The following is a 19326-nucleotide window of genomic DNA, read 5'->3' on the forward strand; positions in this document are numbered from 1 at the left end:
AAGAACTTGTTTGCCGAGTGCCCGAGAGAATACACTCGGCAAACATAAAAACACTCGGCAAAGTTGACATTTCCGGTAGTGTGTATGGTTAGCCATGGTGTGATTTGCCATATTTCTTTGTGTATTTCACGGCATATGAACATTGAAATTCACTTGAACCTTGTTTCCTAAAAAAAAATCACCTGAACCTTCATAGACCATAATCAGGAGTTAGCTAAAAATTTATTATATTGGTGCATATGTATATCAGTACTGTGTGTAGTTGCGCATGTATGTGATCAGTTGGAACTAATGGGGTAATTTTCCTACATCGTTTTAGAATGCAGCCCAGTATGAGAAATGGACAGAAAATTTTGCCATACAGATCATGTTCATATTTTGTTTATTGACGTGTATAGTGGTCATTCATATATATATATATATATATTGATATATGTATGTATGTGATAGATATGTACCTGTAGCTACCGTCAATGAATCTGGTGTGTCCAAATCTGCATGTGTAATATATTTGTTTACTACTAATATTTGGTTTCCTAGCCTTGGCACTGAGGTTATTCTTCTTTTGTTTTGTTTTTGTAATTCCTCATCAGAGACGCGGATAGCTAAAATGCGTCCCTGGTAAGACCCTCCTGAGACATGTTTTAGCTATCTGCGCGCGTCTCTGATGACCCTTCTTCAAAGGCATATTTTGTTTAAGACGTGTCTCTGATGGGAATCATCAGAGACGCATAATACACGTCTGTGAGATGTTGATGTCACAGACGCCAATTCTCTAGCGCATTTTTACACGTGTATTGTGACATTAGGGGCGCCAGCAAAAGTTATTGAAGTAGGAACTGTCATATCAATGTCCATACATGATAATTAATGTTATATGAAGCACACATCACAATTTGTTAGTTATCTATAAAAGGCTAAATAAGCTGCTACATATACAGCTTGTACGTAAGTAACAAATAAATAATATATATTCAATTCTATATATATATATATATATATATATATATATATATATCAGTTTAAAACATACAGTATCAAATATGGAACCTAGCTTTGTAGATCTTGAGGCAAGGAACACAGCTAGCAGTGCAAACTTATTTAAAAACGGACACCTGAGGAGTGAGTAATGGTCATTTATTTAGAGAAAAAAAATGTAACCATTTTCCCACTGACACCAGAAAGGACACGTGGTAGGAAACTGTTAACTGTAGACGGTTGGAGCATGATGGGCTGTCGTCGGCGGGTCGCCCGCTCGCTTCTCGTAGGACCCATCAATCGTGATGCCTGCCCAACGGGACTATAGGGTCGTGACTGCTGTACGACGAGCCACGGGTATAGCTCCCCGCGGGGCGGTTAGGGCCGATAAAAGCGTAAGGCCTACTTTGGCAACAGGTGCCGATTAGCCCAGGGACAGCAACCCCCGACGGGGGAAAGTTTTTGAAATCTGATTCCCGCCTCTACCCAGGGGTGATTTTCACGTCGTGGGGGGTTTCCCTGTTGCCGTTTGGCAACAGGTTGTTCACTGCAGAGCTGCTGTTGCTGCACTGAACTGAAACAAAGCTAGTCTATTAATACAGAAGTTATATTCAAGTACTAGTACCATCTTCCATCAAAGCTAATATGTGGCTTCCATAGAAATATCAGTAGTCATCTCCATCCACACATCTAGACAGATGATAAAAAATAAAATAGGATATTTAATTTCTTGACCATAAACTTCTACACAAGAATAGATTATGGTCCTCCGGTTCATACACACCAATATTATATATATTACATAGATGCCTGTAGCATAACAAAATGGACAAATAGTAGGTGCATGTATATAAAAATTTACAATCAGGAGGAGCCAAATCTCGCTATGGGCTTGAACATTTTCTCAGATGCTTGTGATGAAGAAGGGAACAAACTTATTTTTCTCTGATCATGTGTTGCTTCTGCCAAGTCCTCTACAAGTAACACAAAGGAAATGGCGAGTTACAAGAATACACAGCAGAACAGTGTAGTGACATGCTTGCTACACATTCAATAATAACAAAATAGAGCAATACTTTGTATTAAAGCTGCAAGTTTGGTGGGTGGATGGAAGTTAACTGAAAAATAGCAAACCACATATATCATATCATGGAAGATCTTGAACTGTGAGGAGATATCTCACCAACAGCTATCTGTAATGATAAAGCTACATCATCACACTACCATTCCACCATCTACTGATGTTTCAGAAAACATGTGGAGACAGTGTAGTTCCAATAGTCACTCGGGTTGTATGTCAAGTACTCAAGTAAGTATCTCGTATAACTAGAAGCAATTCCTAAGACCCCAGCCTTGCATTATCATTAAAACAGAGACGATGCACACCCAACAAAGTTTATCTAGTGATTCCTAGAATTAAAAGAAAGCAGGAAACAATAACAATACTATAGTATATATATGAATAAGAAAATGACCTACAGATCGATATGAATAAGACAGGGTGAAAATAGTTGGTTCAACTACTTTTCTGGATAGCTTCAGGAAACCAAGTAACCAACCATGGCTAGACTGCTGTCACAGGAAAAAAAGAGGAATGCTATACTTCATACTAAGTTTGTTTTTTTGTATGATTCAATGAAAACATAATCTGCACATTTTTTAAAAAGGAAACCTGGCATTACTAAGGCAAAACTGCAGCTGCAAGAGCTTGCTATGATTCCTGGCACCAAACATAATTAAAGTGGAAACTACAAGACCTGATAGGCGGTGAACAAAGATGAGCATACAGATTATACTTGGTAATGTCAAAGTCAAAAAAACAGGATATCCTGTTACAGAACTAGTAGAGTATATTAGTTATGGCTTGGCTGCAGTCACCTGAATTCTTTCTTCATGGCATGTATGACAGACTAAAAAGACTAGTAGCATGGCCTTTCCTTCGAAATACATGGCATGTATACAGAACTAGTAGAGTATATTAGGTTAAACTGAATGTATCTCAAGAAAAGACAAGATTCACTTCATCTTCATGCAAGCCGAGCAGTGCAGAACAAGCATGCAACCTTTGATTAAGAGAAGTAGGAGGGCACTAGTCCTAGGACAACACATTTATGGCAATACAAGATCACAGTGCCCATTCAGCCAAGAGCAGACCGTATCAATTTTCACATTGGAGCCATATCAATTTCCAGATAGAAGGGCAAATTCAAATAATATACCTGATATCTTCTCAATTCAAACATTGTCTCTGCCAATATTGCCTCCACCAACATTGCCTCCACAGATAGCACTGTAAGTAAGCACAAGGAAAAGCATTAGCAGCTAAGTCATACCAAAGTAAACTAATCTAGTGGCAGCCAAGCATTACCTAATCTGCTGTTTGAGCCAAATCAAACGAACATTTTTGTTTTTCATTTTCATGAATACCTCCCTGTCAATCTCAGATTTGAAGATATTCATAGCATACGCCTTCTCCACATCAGTAAGTTCCATTGCATCAACTTCATCGAGACACTTGTCGACTGAAAATGCTTCGTCTTGTTTCTTCTTTTCATTGAGTGCTTCCATTGTTTTACTTGTTTGCATCATCTTAAACTGCACAAAACCATCAATAGCAGCACCAATGTGACTCTGCTTACGTTTTCTCCCACTACTCGCTCCTTGCATAGAATCTTGATTGGAAGGTGTAGACTGAGCTTCATTGCGTGCACTTGAGACGTCTAGCCCATCAAAAGTAGCACCTGGACTTGTGCTATCAGACACTGCAACAGGAGCAACTGGAGCAGCTGGAGCAGCTGGAGCAGCAATAGGAACAAGAGGAGCAGGCTGCAAGTGCTCAGTTGATGTGAAGTTTAGATCTCCTGTAGCAACACTTCCTATGCAAAAAAAATAGTGCACAATCATACTTCAAGTGCAGGCATACTATAACTTAAACTGAAAGCAGTGCACAGTCATACTATCAAGTTAGATGGTGCTTTACTCTCAAGTAGAACAATAAGGCTACATAACCTTAGAGAGAAGTTTCAAATAACATACCAGCATACAATGACGTACAGTCTTCATATAAAGGAAACGGCTTCTTCTAGAACCTAGCCATTTTTCAATTATCCTATTTAATACCAAGACAACAGCATAGTTAGTACTTGCAACCAGAATATGGCAACAATTTTTTGGTTCAGTGAAAAAATCTTACATTGATCAGTTTCTTCCATTTTTCCGGTTCCGCAATGACCATGGCCTATGAGTCATTCCAACCAACACCACTATCCTTTAACGCTACATGTATCGCCTTCCGGCTGCCCTTTAGCTCCTTTTCCTTCTCTTGTAGCTGCTGCTTTGTGAAGCGTGCTAAAGGATACATTTGGGTAAACTTCTCTGAGATACTTCTCCAACCCTCTCCACTCCATCCATTCTGACCCCTGAACAAGGGGATGTTCACATGGTCCCTCATAATGTCAACAAGCCCTTTCTCATATCTAGAGTTCCATGTATCCCTTGCCTTCGACATTGCTACAAGAAATAATTACAGAAATACATAACTCATAAAATATTATAGAATGTATTGGAGAATTTATTACAGAATATTGCATCACACAGAAATACATAACTCATAACATATTATAGAATGTATTGGAGAATTTATTACAGAATGTTGCATCACATAATGTATTACAGAAATACATAACTCATAACTCATAAATTACATTCCAAACACTACTATCCTACACATTGTAGGCAGCCCACATCTGATGGGCTATCTGGTCTCATAGGGTATTTCCATGGTTTGATTCCATCTCACTTGGGTAGTTAGTGTCTCCCTCTGGCATGTCGACATAATTTGATGGGTTGATATTATCAGGTAGGATGTCTAGCCACTCTTCACTCACATTCAACCCTCTAATGATGTTGTGAAACACAGCAGCTGCTGGAATCATAACTTGAGATTCAATTGGGTAATGTGTCCCCACTTTCAGAATTGGAAACCGCTTTTTGAGAACCCCAAAGGCCCTCTCAATGTGATTTCGAAGAATCGCATGCCGATGATTGAACAATTCCTTGTAGTTGGCATATGCATTTCCCCTCTGGCCACGTCTTTGGAACTCACTGAGATGATACTTAACTCCTCGGTAGGAAGCAAGGAATGATGGTGTGTTTGCATATCCACCGTCTACAAGATAGAATTTGCCTGCTGGCACAGTAAATCCCTTGCCAAGAGCAGATTGCAACACTCCTGCATCAGATGCGGATCCTTCCTAATCAGATGAGATGAAAGTGAACTTCAAGTCGAAGTCATAGGCGAACATAACATTCTGCGATAGTGTCCCCTTCCTATTTCTATAGGGACTGGCCTTGTCTTGTCCAATTGTGATTGGGACATGCGTACCATCGATAGCGCCGATGCAGTTCTGCAGGTAAGAAAAATTACTAAAGATTTGGATTGTATTTAGGAATGGTATTAAGGAAAGTGTACTGTATGTATTAACCGACCTGAAAGAATGGCATAAATCTAGGGTCACATGTAATCTTCATGTGTGTGTGGCTTGGATTCGGAAGTCTGATGAATTTTTGGGTTAATGTTGGAATGATATTGAAGACATCATATATTTTCCTATGCACTGTCTCACCCCTATGTTGAAACTCCTTTAGCCTCTCTGTGCTTGCATTATGAGAGAGCACGAACATAAAAAGACCAAGTTGCTCCTCAATCTTCATACCACGTGTGTCACGCAGCAAGTTCTCGGCCCTGAGAAAGTTTGTTGTAGTTCTAAATATTTCAGCCTCCATCCTAAATTCTTCCTTGCACCAATTCTCGTGTCCTTCGAGGATCTCTTTAACCTTTTTAGCACCAGGAAGAGAAGAGGTATGCTCAGGTGTTTTCTCTTCATCGAGAAAGGGCATTACAGCAGGGAGAAGAACAAAGAATAGCTCCTTATCTTCTTCTTCCTCTTCCAACAAAAAATTCCTAGCAACCTCTTCCCAAGAAGCCATCTAGTGTTACATATATGAAATTATATTATTACATATATATTACCAATTCAAATCAACTAGAGAAAAGGAGAGCACTCAAAGTAGAGAAAACAAGTATTAGAAGGGCAGATTCAAAGTATTAAAAGTCTAAAAAAGTTGAGAAAACAAGTATTAAAAGTAGAGAAAACAAGTATTAAAAGTCTAAAAAAGTCAGAAGTACTTAATCATTTTCTATAACATTCTACAGCAGCACCTAATCATATTTATAGCACTCTACAGCAGCACCTAATCATCTAGGCAGCACTTACATCAGCACCTACTCATTAATACTTCTGATTAAAACAAGTATTAAAAGTCTAAATAAACCCCATGCATGCACAGCATCGCTGAGCACATCCAAGTCGCAGGCACTGCTAATTAAGGCAGTTCTTTAACCATCAGACAAAACATGATATTCTCAGCATGCTACTACAAGCACATCTAATGAGTAAAAGGTACACATCCAAGTCGCAGAAGCTCAAACTTGGGAGGGACAAGGAGGAGGGAGGAAGGACTCACTGGATCTTGGGACGAGGCAAGGCGGCCAGGCAGGGGCAGTCACGGAGCAGTGGAGATTGAGCCGGTGCAGTCCGGTCGGCGGGCGGCGGTGGCACTGGATCAGCTTCACGTAGCTGGGCGTTGAGGTGGCGGCGGCAACCCCGGGATCTACAAGAAAGAGAAGAGAGGATGAGACCCGAAACCCTAGCGTGCACAGAGATGTTGAGGCGTGCTCACTGTTGGCGTGAGCCGAAGCGATGAGAAGGCCGAGGGGCGGCAGCGACGGGATGCCGAGGCGGCGGAGGGGCGGCAGCGATGGGATGCCGAGGTGGCGGCGGCCGGATGCTGGGGTGGCGGCGGCCTCGTGCCTGGGCAGCCTCGCGAGTCGCGAGTTGTGAGCGAGCGACGAGTCGGGGAAACCCTCCCAGCCTAAGGAGTAGTGGATTCCTTCCGCGTGGAAAAGGAGGGGAAGCGGGCTTCGAGCCCGGCGCGGATGGGCTTCCAAAGTGCGCGACGGATTGTCCCAGGGTAGATTGGCTCGTGGGTTTTTGGCCCAGGAAAATCACAGGGATCCCTCTGGGTTGCCCTGTTGCCAAAGTAGGCCTAAGGGTAGAGTGTCGGAGGACTGGTTCCCGGGGGACGATCTGCGTTAACAAAAGATGGTGCAACAATCTTCTTAATTAAACTACTCATATATAATACTATACATTCCTTTTTCTGTGGATGTGCTATAAGCAAGTTAAAAATATTCCTTTTCTAACTATATATATAGTTTCTTATTAAATACCTGTTGTTTCCTTAATGTACGTTACAATTTATATGACTTAGTATATTTTGTTAATCCTCCACGTACTATACATGGATTAAGAGACAGTCCTTCGACTTTAATAAAGATATATAGCAGCAGACACAGTTGTCATCGTTGAAATAAACATATAATCGTCTAGTCTAACTCATTATTAGTTTAATTTAATGCTTTAAGGTTTGCCATTGAATGAATTATATAATTATGAAATTCCCATGGGGCTACCTAGTAACTCCTATAGGTAGCCAAAGAATGAAGTCGATGAGGGCCGGGCTTTTGATTTACTATAATGAAAATATTTTCCTACAAAAATGCAGCAACGAACTAATGCAAATAGTTATACCCACCCACACCATGTATGCATGGGTAATGGATGTTGCCCTGATTTGGGTGGCCGTGGACACTTGCTATGGCCGCTGCTTCCGGTGCTTCCTGCGTCACAGTGGGGTGTCAGAGGACCGGTTGCCGGGGGACGATCTGCGTTAACAAAAGATGGCGCAACAATCTTCTTAATTAAACTACTCATATATAATACTATACATTCATTTTTTCTATGGATGTGCTATAAGCTAAAAATATTCCTTTTCTAACAATATATATAGTTTCTTATTAAATACCTCATGTTTCCTTAATGTACGTTACAATTTATATGACTTAGTATATTTTGTTAATCCGCCGTGTACTATACATGGATTAAGAGACAGTCCTTCGAGATTAATAAAGATATATAGCAGCAGACACAGTTGTCATCGTTGAAATAAACATATAATCGTCTAGTCTAACTCATTATTAGTTTAATTTAATGCTTTAAGGTTTGCCATTGAAAGAATTATATAATTATGAAATTTCCATGGGGGCTACCTAGTAACTCCTATAGGTAGCCAAAGAATGAAGTCGATGAGGGCCGGGCTTTTGATTTACTATAATGAAAATATTTTCCTACAAAAATGCAGCAACGAACTAATGCAAATAGTTATACCCACCCACACCATGTATGCATGGGTAATGGATGTTGCCCTGATTTGGGTGGCCGTGGACACTTACTATGGCCACTGCTTCCGCTGCTTCCGGTGCTTCCTGCGTCACATTGGGGTGTCAGAGGACCGGTTGCCGGGGGACGATCTGCGTTAACAAAAGATGGCGTAACAATCTTCTTAATTAAACTACTCATATATAATACTATACATTCCTTTTTTCTGTAGATGTGCTATAAGCAAGTTAAAAATATTCCTTTTCTAACTATATATATAGTTTCTTATTAAATACCTCTTGGTTCCTTAATGTACGTTACAATTTATATGACTTAGTATATTTTGTTAATCCGCCACGTACTATACATGGATTAAGAGACAGTCCTTCGAGTTTAATAAAGATATATAGCAGCAGACACAGTTGTCATCGTTGAAATAAACATATAATCATCTAGTCTAACTCATTATTAGTTTAATTTAATGCTTTAAGGTTTGCCATTGAACGAATTATATAATTATGAAATTTCCATGGGGGCTACCTAGTAACTCCTATAGGTAGCCAAAGAATGAAGTCGATGAGGGCCGGGCTTTTGATTTACTATAATGAAAATATTTTCCTACAAAAATGCAGCAACGAACTAATGCAAATAGTTATACCCACCCACACCATGTATGCATGGGTAATGGATGTTGCCCTGATTTGGGTGACCGTGGACACTTACTATGGCCGCTGCTTCCGCTGCTTCCGGTGCTTCCTGATTCGCCTTCGGTAGCCGTTGCCAGCAGGAAGACGAGGCTGCCGCCGCTGCCGTCGTCGCTGCAAACCACAAGAAGCAGCAGCAAAACTACACCAAGGACAACGGGCGACCTCGTCCAAGCATGGTAGTTGCTGCTGGTCGACATGTTGTATGCCTCCAAGAGCTATATTTCGATCGAGAAAAATACTAGTAGTACCACAGATGAGCGCACGATTTGCTAGCAGCATGGCTCCGCGCCCTTAAATTAGCAATGCCTCCACTCATGCAGACGAGAGTGGACGACTTTGACTGCGCTTTTTTGTGTGCCCGATAATATGCTTATGGATGGAAATGGGTCGGGTCGATCCGACCCATAAAAATAAGGCCAAACTGAAGGTTTCCCTCCCACCCATATCCTGAAACCCTAGCCTCTCACCGCCGCCCTCAACTTGCCGTGAACAGACACCGACGCACGCCGATGTTAATTGCCTCGTCCAACCATACGTACGTTGACGCATGTTCGTGTACATGTTGGAACTCGACAGTAACACATGCGCGCGTGCCGTATAAAGATTGTGTGTGATATGTTGGTCCCTTCGCCAGCCATCAATAGCATCGTATGCATGGTTTCACCGGGTCATCTACGGGTCAACAGCTCGTCGGCCGGATATCACCGGAAAAGTGGAACAAGTCGAGAACGGTTGGGAGAATGGCACTCGAGCACTGATAGCGCTTGTGCAACATGCACCTCTTTCGTTCTAGCTCTTGCATCATCAAATCAGATTCAGATATGACCAAAATAATGAATATCGATATAGAAAATACAGCCAACAATTAAAGATTCAGGAAAATAAATCCATGTGGCAAGTACATAGGAGTAATCTACAAGCCATCGCACGAAACAAATACAATCATCCGGGTGGTGTAGTGTGCTACTATGTCTCTTGAAAGTGAGGCAACTTTATTACTGTACGCAATAATTTGACCACGAATGAGGAGACTATATTTAATTAATTTACATTATTTATATTTACATCTACAGGACAGTCGTCGTCTCGCTGTTTATTTGCTCCTACGTACGACCAGGGGCGGAGCCAGAATTTGAGCACAGGGTGGACGCTATTTAAGCCGATAACAATCATACATGATGAAATATATATACAAAGAGAACGTAGACAATAACCAAATAAATGTTTATTTTACAATACAAAAGAAGGCTAAAAAAATACTAAATATTATAAAGAAAATAGGAACAAAATTTAATTAGACCTTGGTGTCTAAGCTTCACTGGTCAATCTAAACCTAGACAAAAAAGAATCACGGTAATAATAAAAACAAAGGAGATGAGATGAGGAGATAAAAAGGAAGAATAACCCTAAATGAAATAGATGTCGTTGAGATAAATGCGGAGGGAGAATAAACAAGAAAAACACTGACTATATTTATTAACTAGCTAATTATGGGCGGACCGTGAAGCTTGCAGTGTTCCCATCTTTTGCGTCGTCGCCGTGTATTGACCGGAACATCCGGGTGCGCTCGCCCCCTAGTGCTCTGCTGCTCGAGGCCTCGTCAAGTGGCGCACGCGGGCTCCGTTAGTTGTGCACCCCGATCAGTGGCGCTGCCGGCTTGTCAACGTCGGCATTATTCCGTGGAGGACTTGTTTGACTCCGCTGACCCAACCAAGACCACCAGTCCACCACCAGTGTCTTGTTAGTTTCCACGTCCTGGAAAACGGAGATCGCTTTCTATGAACTTTTTCGTTGTTCCAAACAGTTTTGCTTGGTGCCACACTCGCTCCCAGGCGTTTGACAAAGGTGGTGCTGCCTTGACGATCCAAACATCCCCTATGGGCTCCTTTGGATCAGTCATTCCCCATGGGGATTGGATGGAATTGAGGGTTCCACATGGGAAATTAAATATAATGGGTGTTTCCAAAGAAGCGCATATGTTTGGTTTTTCTGCTGTTATTGCGTATGTACATAGGTCATGCTATAAGTGGATTGCATGTTGTGGAGAGAAATTTCAGTTAAGGGTGATATATATTGCTATAGTTGCAAGGAATCTAGTCATATTGCAGTTAAATGTAGGGGGCTCTAGGCGCTAGCGCCTAAAGGAGAACTAGGAGCGCTAGCGCCTGAAGGAGAAGACTGAAGCATAGGGCGAGAATCCCTAGGAGAAACCATACATTTTGTATCCCCATGGCCCTCCGGGGTTTAAGGCGGGACATGGGCTCCTGTAGAAAGGATCGGATCCCAACAGATCAAACCGTAGACTAGCATAGCACAGCGCTACCCTTTACATCTCGATCTCTCTTTCTCCATTGTAATAAGTCGATTGAGCATTTCAAACATGAAGAACTCCACTGTTGGACGTTGGACTTATACACCAGAACCATGATAAACTGCTTGTGTTTTGAGTGCCCAAGCCATCGGAGGTACACACATCGACCCACGTCGAACAACCCGATTACTGTGGTGTGTACATATAGGCCATGTTCGCTTGTCTTATAATCCGTACTTTTTAGCTTGTTTTTTAGGCGGAACAGTGTTTTTCTCTCGCAACAAATCAACCGAACAGTGTTTTGCTTGTTTTTTCAGCGAAGCGAACGGGGATAGACGTGGTGGGGAGCCGGGACGCTAGGCCCATGAGCCAGGAGTGCCATAGCACGTTTACATTCTGACAACATTCATAATAACAGTACTACAGGATGGCCTTGTTGTCCCAGGCGGTAATGGCCTTTAGTCCCGGCTACCGCGCTGGGACAATGATCCCGGGACTAAAGGTGGAACCTTCAGTCCCGGGTTATCGAGCCAGGACTAAAGGCCCTCAAGCCGAGCAAACGTGGCCGCACCCTTTAGTCCCGGTTGGTAACCCCAACGGGGACTAAAGGTTCCTTTTCTTTTTCTTTTTTTTGTTTAATTTGTTTTTAGTTCAGTTACACATATATGTTTAATATATAATATGTTTTTATGTACGTATTCTACGCTGCTAATATAAATACACGCACGCATATAATTACATCTAATTCTCATCTCGAGCATTATTATATTCTAATAAAGTATGAAACTATATATATTATAGATATATATGTATATATACAACACTTTCATAATCTTGTTCTCGAAAATAACGATATCAATAAACATTTAATTTACATCATTTATTCCTTAGGATCAAAGTAGAACTCGCAGTTGGGATTTAGCACTTTTTCTAGAAGAAATCCTGCTATTGACTCTTGAACTGCTTTGAGATGGTCTTTTTGCATGACCCTTTGTTTCAACCATTCAGTCTTGCATTTGAAATAAAAGGAAAAGTATTAATACATATATATATATATGTATATATTCATTTAAAAATAAATAAAAAAATTGATATATACGTACTCTGTGGACATCTTGAGGAGTTCTTATGTGCGCAGTGATAAATTCACAAACGTAGTATCCACACAAGTTATTACCTGATTGCTGCCGCAAACACCACTGTATGAGAAGAAGATTATTCTCATCATCTCACACGTAAATTGAAGTACGATATAGTAATTAAACATGTGGAGAAGTATATATAGTACAACTTACTGGTATTTCAACTACATTAAGTGGTGCCTTGCAATCCTTGCGGTGTTGCGGAATAAACTCTTTCCAAACCCTGTGCGACCAATAATGTACGATCGTTAATAAATTATGGCAAAGTCTATTCAATAATAGTTGTGCGCGAGAGATCGAAATTACCCCTGGATAATGTCTATCATATCTTGGTATAGTGCCCGCTCTTTTCTCAACGAGTCCAAGATTACTAACCGACTTGAGTTTAACTCAATGACAATGAGTATCCAGTGAATCCTGCATTGGTTTATACACACACGTACATGCATATAAGTTGTATTGGTATTACATAAAATGTGTAGACCACATTATTATTAACACTTACTTAAAGTTGTACGTGAAAAGTATTGTTGTCTTGTCATGCTGCTTCACGAAGAACCTCATGATATTCTTCTGTGCTTCAGATACCCACTGCTCCTTGGCAATAATATCGGTTTTGAATACGATATAAGGATCAATGAAGCCAACACTGGTGTCTTGTATTCTTTGGAGCTCTGACATCTGGAATCTGTATATAAATATAAGTTACATGTGAGGATAATTATATACACGTACGCATGGAAGTGAGTTTATTAAATAAAAGTAAGAATCACTTACAAACAAAAGCAGCTAATGATTGATTTGTCCAGAGCGTCCATGTGGTATAGTTGATGCAATTCTTTGAAACTAATATGTAAGATGTCATCGCCACGGAAGTAATGATGGTCTCTAAATCTGACAAAGATCCACTCCTCACCCCTACCACACGCCTGCATGTACCACTTGTTGAGCAAGTATATTTGCATACCCAATTCATTCAGAGCCGCAGGGTTGTACAGACTTTTACCAAATTTATAAGTCTTCCAGGTATCAACTTCCAGGTTCTGGATTGGAGCTTTGCTCGTCAATTGATCCAAGGTTAAACCAGTATCTTCAAAAAAAGCATTAAGGTCTTGAACCGACACTTCTCCAGAGTTGTCTGGTCGATAGACTTCTGTGTTGGAACCATATTCATTAGCAACAACAAGATTTTGCATTGGTTGCTTCTATTGTCCGAGCTGTGGGAAAGACTCCATTAAAATAGGCACGATGGAACACAAACGTCCGAGCTATCGAGCGCAAAAATTAGAATCCCGTGGCGCCACCACAAAAACGTTTGCATGTGAAAAACCAACGAAAACATGGCACCCAGCACGCCCAGAAACGCGCCCAAACGCGAGAACAAATGCGCTCAAGCGGCTCAGCGCGCGCACCACGCCCAGCAGAATCAAATCCGCGCGCCATGCAGCCACAGCGCACGCGACACGCAGGGCCAAATAGTGCCATGAAAAATCAAGCCAGTAACAAAAAAATGGCGCCCACCAGGTATCGAACCCGGGTCCTCAGGGCCAATGCCTCACTGCACTAGCCATCTAAACTATGGTTGTTTCTCGTATGGAATGCACCCGCAACAGTTTTTTAATAGGGGCAGATAGGGAAAAATACTCCATAATTAATCACTCCTTGATAAGCACAATCATGTCCTAACCTTTATGAGTAAGGAAGGAGTACATAGCAACAGGTCGGTCCCAAGCATTAGTGAATAAGTCAAAGTGAAGTTGATTGCAGAGAAGACCCAACGACACGAGAGACAATTGTACTGTTGTCATTGAAACATGTACTCTCTAACTAACTCTTTATTAATATAATGCATGCGTAAGCCCAGTCACATATACTATAGTACTTTGCATTAGTTTCTAACCATGTCAGTATATTTAATGCCCATAAAACTCTCATGAAACATCATTGAGATTGGCCTAAGAGCAAGTCCAATAATAGAGCCAAGTGCACTGGTACAGAGACGGCCTTTACTCCCGGTGGGGAACCCGCTCTAGTCCCGGTTTCCCACCCGGGAGCAAACATCCGGGACTAAAGGGGGTCCTTTAGTCCCGGGTCAGGATAGTCCCGGTGGGTAACTCCAACCAGGACTAAAGGTGCCTCCTGACATGCCACGAGGCCGGCACCCTTTAGTCCCGGTTGGTAATACGAACCGGGACTAAAGGTTTTTTTTCTTTTTTCTTTTCTTTTTATTTTTTTGTTTTCTTTTCAAAATAGGTTTTCAAAGTCGTATTGTATGCTGCTAATAATAGATTTATACGCGCGTATAGTATGTTTCGGTTCAAGCACAATGAACGTATTAAATCACACAATTCAAGCATAGAAACATATATATATATATATGCATGCATCATATATATATTTACATGCATGCATGCATATGTGTATTTTACATTATATTATTTTATGTGCATATATTACAAAAGATTGCATTACAGTTGTTGTGATATAACAAGTTTCCTCTCATCCTCTAGCTTGGCTTCCATGGCAGTGTTGGGTCGAAGTAGAACTCGCCCTTGGAATCGATGACCTGGTCATTAAAAAATCCGGCTATAGACTCTTGAATTGCTTTGATTTGATCTTGTCGTATGACCTTTTCCTCCAACCATCGAGCCTACAGGTTTGAATTAAAGGAAAATAAATTAATATATGTACATACATATATATATATATATAAAGACATAGTAACACAATCAATAATAATAATTAAATGAATATATAGTGTATTTTTAACGTACTTTGAGTCTTTCTGTAGGAGTTCTTTGGGAGACCTCCTTGATAAACTTGTAAACATAGTAACCACAGTAGTTGTTCCCCTGTTCCTGCCTCGGACACCACTTTACGAGAAAAACATTTGTCATCCAATCTGGTGATCCGGTGAAAGCTATATGTTTAATTAATAAAGATGATGCGATTTAGGGGACTTACTTTCAATGGGATTACATTCAGTGGCGCTTTGCATTTTCCCATGTGTTGCTTCTCAATAAAGGTTTTCCAAACACTGCCCAATAAAAAATTTGCCACATCATCAGATATAGTTAATCATCATGTTTGTGTGTATATATAGTTGCTAGAGATACCGAAATTACCTCTAGATAATATCTATCATATCTTGGTAGTCTTGTTGTGGTTTTCTCATCAAGTCATAGATTATCAAGTGACTTTTCACCAGATCGATGTCCATCAATATCCAGTGATTGTTGCATGTGTTTATAGGATATAACGCATAACACTCATTAATTAACTAGAATCAACATATGAGCCATTAAGGATGATCGACATTATTAACACTCACTTGAAGTTGTAGGGAAAGAGTATATCCTTCTTGTGGCGTTGGTTCACTAAGTTCATGAGGTTACTCTCTGACTCAGACTTCCAATTAGGCTTTGGAGTAACTGGGTCTTTGAATACTATATGGGGATCAACAAAACCAATTTCATTGCAGCCTTCCTTTCTGCGCTCTGTCATTGTAAATCTGCATATATATAGTACTTGTTAGGATAATTTATATGCATATACACACATATGATGAGTTTAATAATAGATCGAAAGAATTATTACTTACAGGCAATAGCAGCTAATGATAACTTTGTCCAGAGAGGTCAGGTGGCATAGTTGATGAAATTCTGCAAAGTCAACATAAATAACATCATCGCCACGGAACCAATGTTCGTCTCTAATTCTGACACCAACGCAGAAGTCTCCACTGGTAGACGCCTGCATGTACCACTTGTTTAGCAGGTACATTTGCGTCGCCAGATCACCTAAGGCTTGAGGGTTGTATAGACTCTGGCCTAGTACAAATTTTTTCTTCCAAATATCAACCTCCGCCGCACTCTCAATGTTTCCATCACCAAACATCTGGTAAAGGTAGAGACCAGTCTCTTCAATAAATTCACCAAGGTGATCCAAATCGACATCCGGAGGTATGTTTGCCTGATGCATTAATCCTAAATTCGAACCATATTCATTACCAACAACTAGCGGGGGGACTGATTGGTGCGATTGTTGTCTGAGTTGTGCAACTCCTTTCCCTGCCCGCTTCTTTTTCTGTGCCGCCTCAATTGACTTGGTGAGAGTGCGGTTATAGTCCGTTAACGTTGATTTGGACAGCTTACGAAATTCCCGCTGTTGTTGCTGGTAAGAAGCCACCTTTTTTCTTAGAATATCTGGAGCTACGAAGAAGTATGGTTTCTCCGGGTTTCTCCTTGCTTCTTGATCCTTTTTAAGTTTGTCATAGAATCTGGACATATCTTTTTATATGCATCAGTTACTTTTTCCTTCTCATCAGATATTATTTTGGGAATAGCCCTTGATTTCACGGTGGCTTTCTTTGCCGGCGGGGATTGGTTCTTCGTTTGCGGGGCTGGCCTCTTGCTAGTACTTGGCTTCTTGGTAGGCGGGGGCGGGGGAGGCGGTGGAGACCTCCTTGGAGGTGGTGGCAGCGGCGTTGGAGACCTCCTTGGAGGTGGTGGCTGCGGCGTTGGAGACCTCCTTGGAGATGGTGTGGATGCAGCCTCGCCTTCCAACACATTGTCATCGTATAGAGCACTATGATGATCTGGCGATTGAACAATTGGATTTAGGTTGGGGGAGGATCTGCTACAAAAAAAGGAATGACATATTATTATGAGCAGATTGTTAATTATTTAAGCCAATATAAATTAATGATGTTGTGTTTTCATCCGCACCTATGGTGAGGTAGTTCAGGAGGACGTGGAGGCGACATCCCAGGAATGATGATGTAGCACTTACGCCATAGAATGAATGTCTTCTCTGCTTCTCCTAGAGTCTTCTCGCCGTCACCTCCAGGAATGTCAAGAGGCAAATCACTAAAACCTTTTTTAGCTTTATCTACCGAGATGGTAGCATATCCTTCTTAGATTATATTCCCAAGAATCCTTGGTGTCTTGGTTTGGTCGATAGGATTAACAAGACCGATAGCCACCTTGATTGTGGAATTCCCCTTCGGAATGTGTAGCTCACACGATGTACAAGGTTCAGTGACGTCATCCATAGGGAAGCGCAGTCCTGTGTCCCCTTGATTTGGTATCTCCATGGAAGCGTAGCTGCTTTTCAACTGAACAGATTGGCTAATGTTGATTCCTGGCTCTGATGCCTGCTTGCTTGCACTCACTGCTATTTGCACTTGCCTTCTGATTTCCTCCTGTATTCTCGCTTCAAGGTTTTTTTCCCGCTCCTATGCTTCATGCACCGCTTCCTCCAACCTCTGGAGCCGCTGTGCCTCTTCTTTCTTCTTTCTCTGGCGGCTTCTATAGGAAGGTCTGTCCTGAGGGAATCCATGCTCTCACGAGACACTTCCTTTGCCTCTAGTTCGGCCACCGTGTTCAATAGTCCCGATGGCGTATGTCAGTTCATCCTTCTCTCTGTTGGGCCTGAACGCACCACTAGCAGTAGCTCTCTGAGCATAAAACAATCTTTCTACTACTTCTTGCAGTCTTGGGCCATAAACGCACTTCCCTGTCTTCTGGTCCAGTGTTCCCCCACGAGCAAAAACCAATTCTTTGCACGCTCTCCCCACTCGAGTGATTCTGGTGTGATACCCTTGGCAAGAAGGTCTGCTTCCATTTTGTTCCACTTCTTAATGGCAGTCGGGTAGCCACCTGATCCCAAGTTATGGTGGTATGTCTTCTGTTGGGCATTATGTTGGTTCTTTATCACCCGACTCACACCCTCTTCCGACGTCTTGTACTGTACAAACTCATCCCAATAGGGCCTCTGCTTTGAGATCGGGCCTAGGACAGTGAAATCTGGTGCTATGTTCTTCTTGACATACGTCGTGTATAGGTGTTTCTTCCAAGTCTGAAACTGGGTGGCCATCTTCTTCATTGCCCAATCCCTAACTCGCTCCTTCAATTCATCACCATCTATTATATCATCATAACCATCTGTTTGGAGCGTGAAATGTTCCAAGACATCATTCCAAATTAACATCTTGTCACAATCAGAGACAAAACTGATATGAGGAGCATTGGTCTTCTTCTTCCATTTGCGGGTACTGATCGGCAGCCGGTCCCGTACAAGGTAACCACAGTGGTGAACGAATTTCGTTTTATTTGCCCCCCCCCCGGTTCGTCTGTATCCACATTGAACTCCGAGATGATGAAGCGGCCCTCCAATGGCTTTTTGGGACCTCGAACATTTTTACTCTTCGTTGTAGTTGTTGATGTCGATCCAGAGGGCTACAAAACATAAACATTATTTTTAATGTCATGAGCACACATAAGACATATGATAATATAAATAGGTAATAATAAAAAATATATACTTGACCAATATGTTGTTGCTCATTTTGTTCAAGAGCTAAGTACTGACTCCCGTCATCTGCATCCGCTTGCACGTTATTTTTAGCACCATCATCACCGGCAACTTGAGTGCCAGTGTTGATCAAATTCATCATCAACTTCTCCTCATCCATGTTTCTTGGGTCGGCCATCTAGCTTCAAAAAACAAAACCAATATATAGTACATCAAATATTTTCTTACATGCGTAAAATCTACGAACAATATGCATTATTAAATCTTGCCCCTCGGTCACGGACGCAATTCGCCACACTAGGGCGAACTACGTCGGTACTAGGGCGAATTAGGGCTATACATAAATGGCCGAGGGTGAATTGCGTCGGTGACTAGGGCGAACCACGTCGGTGACATCAACAACACGGTTCGCCCTAGTCACCGACGCAATTCACCCTAGTGTGATTGTTTAGCATTAACGATAACGATAATACGAATGTTGATCGACTAGGCCGCGAGAGAGGGCGGTGTGACAAGAGTGGCGGTGCTCCACTCCGCCGTATATATGTTTGTACACATGGGTGAACGAGGGCGGCGGTGCTCCGCCGTATACA

At 41.6% G+C, this 19326-nt stretch overlaps 1 protein-coding gene and 1 pseudogene across 1 annotated transcript; both read right to left on the reverse strand.

Annotated features, from left to right (window-relative positions):
• Positions 1–1746: 1746 nt before the first annotated feature.
• LOC136509275 (uncharacterized) lies at positions 1747–9575 on the reverse strand (annotated as a pseudogene).
• LOC136507122 (uncharacterized) lies at positions 4743–5967 on the reverse strand. The gene is made up of 2 exons (XM_066501947.1): positions 5596–5967; positions 4743–5231 (listed from the first exon to the last, which is right to left on the reverse strand). The coding sequence occupies exons 1-2, from the start codon at positions 5965–5967 to the stop codon at positions 4743–4745; spliced, it is 861 nt and encodes a 286-aa protein (XP_066358044.1).
• Positions 9576–19326: the final 9751 nt, after the last annotated feature.

This window comes from Miscanthus floridulus, chromosome 15 (assembly GCF_019320115.1).
Source record: "Miscanthus floridulus cultivar M001 chromosome 15, ASM1932011v1, whole genome shotgun sequence".
NCBI lineage: Eukaryota > Viridiplantae > Streptophyta > Magnoliopsida > Poales > Poaceae > Miscanthus > Miscanthus floridulus.

Bases quoted from the DNA above. Each gene is read 5' to 3' on its own strand.
- LOC136507122 (XM_066501947.1), bottom strand. From the start codon at position 5,967: ATGGCTTCTTGGGAAGAGGTTGCTAGGAATTTTTTGTTGGAAGAGGAA. The intron at 5,232-5,595 runs GTGCATAGGAAA...TCATCTGATTAG, and splicing joins TTCAACATAGGGGTGAGACA to GAAGGATCCGCATCTGATGC.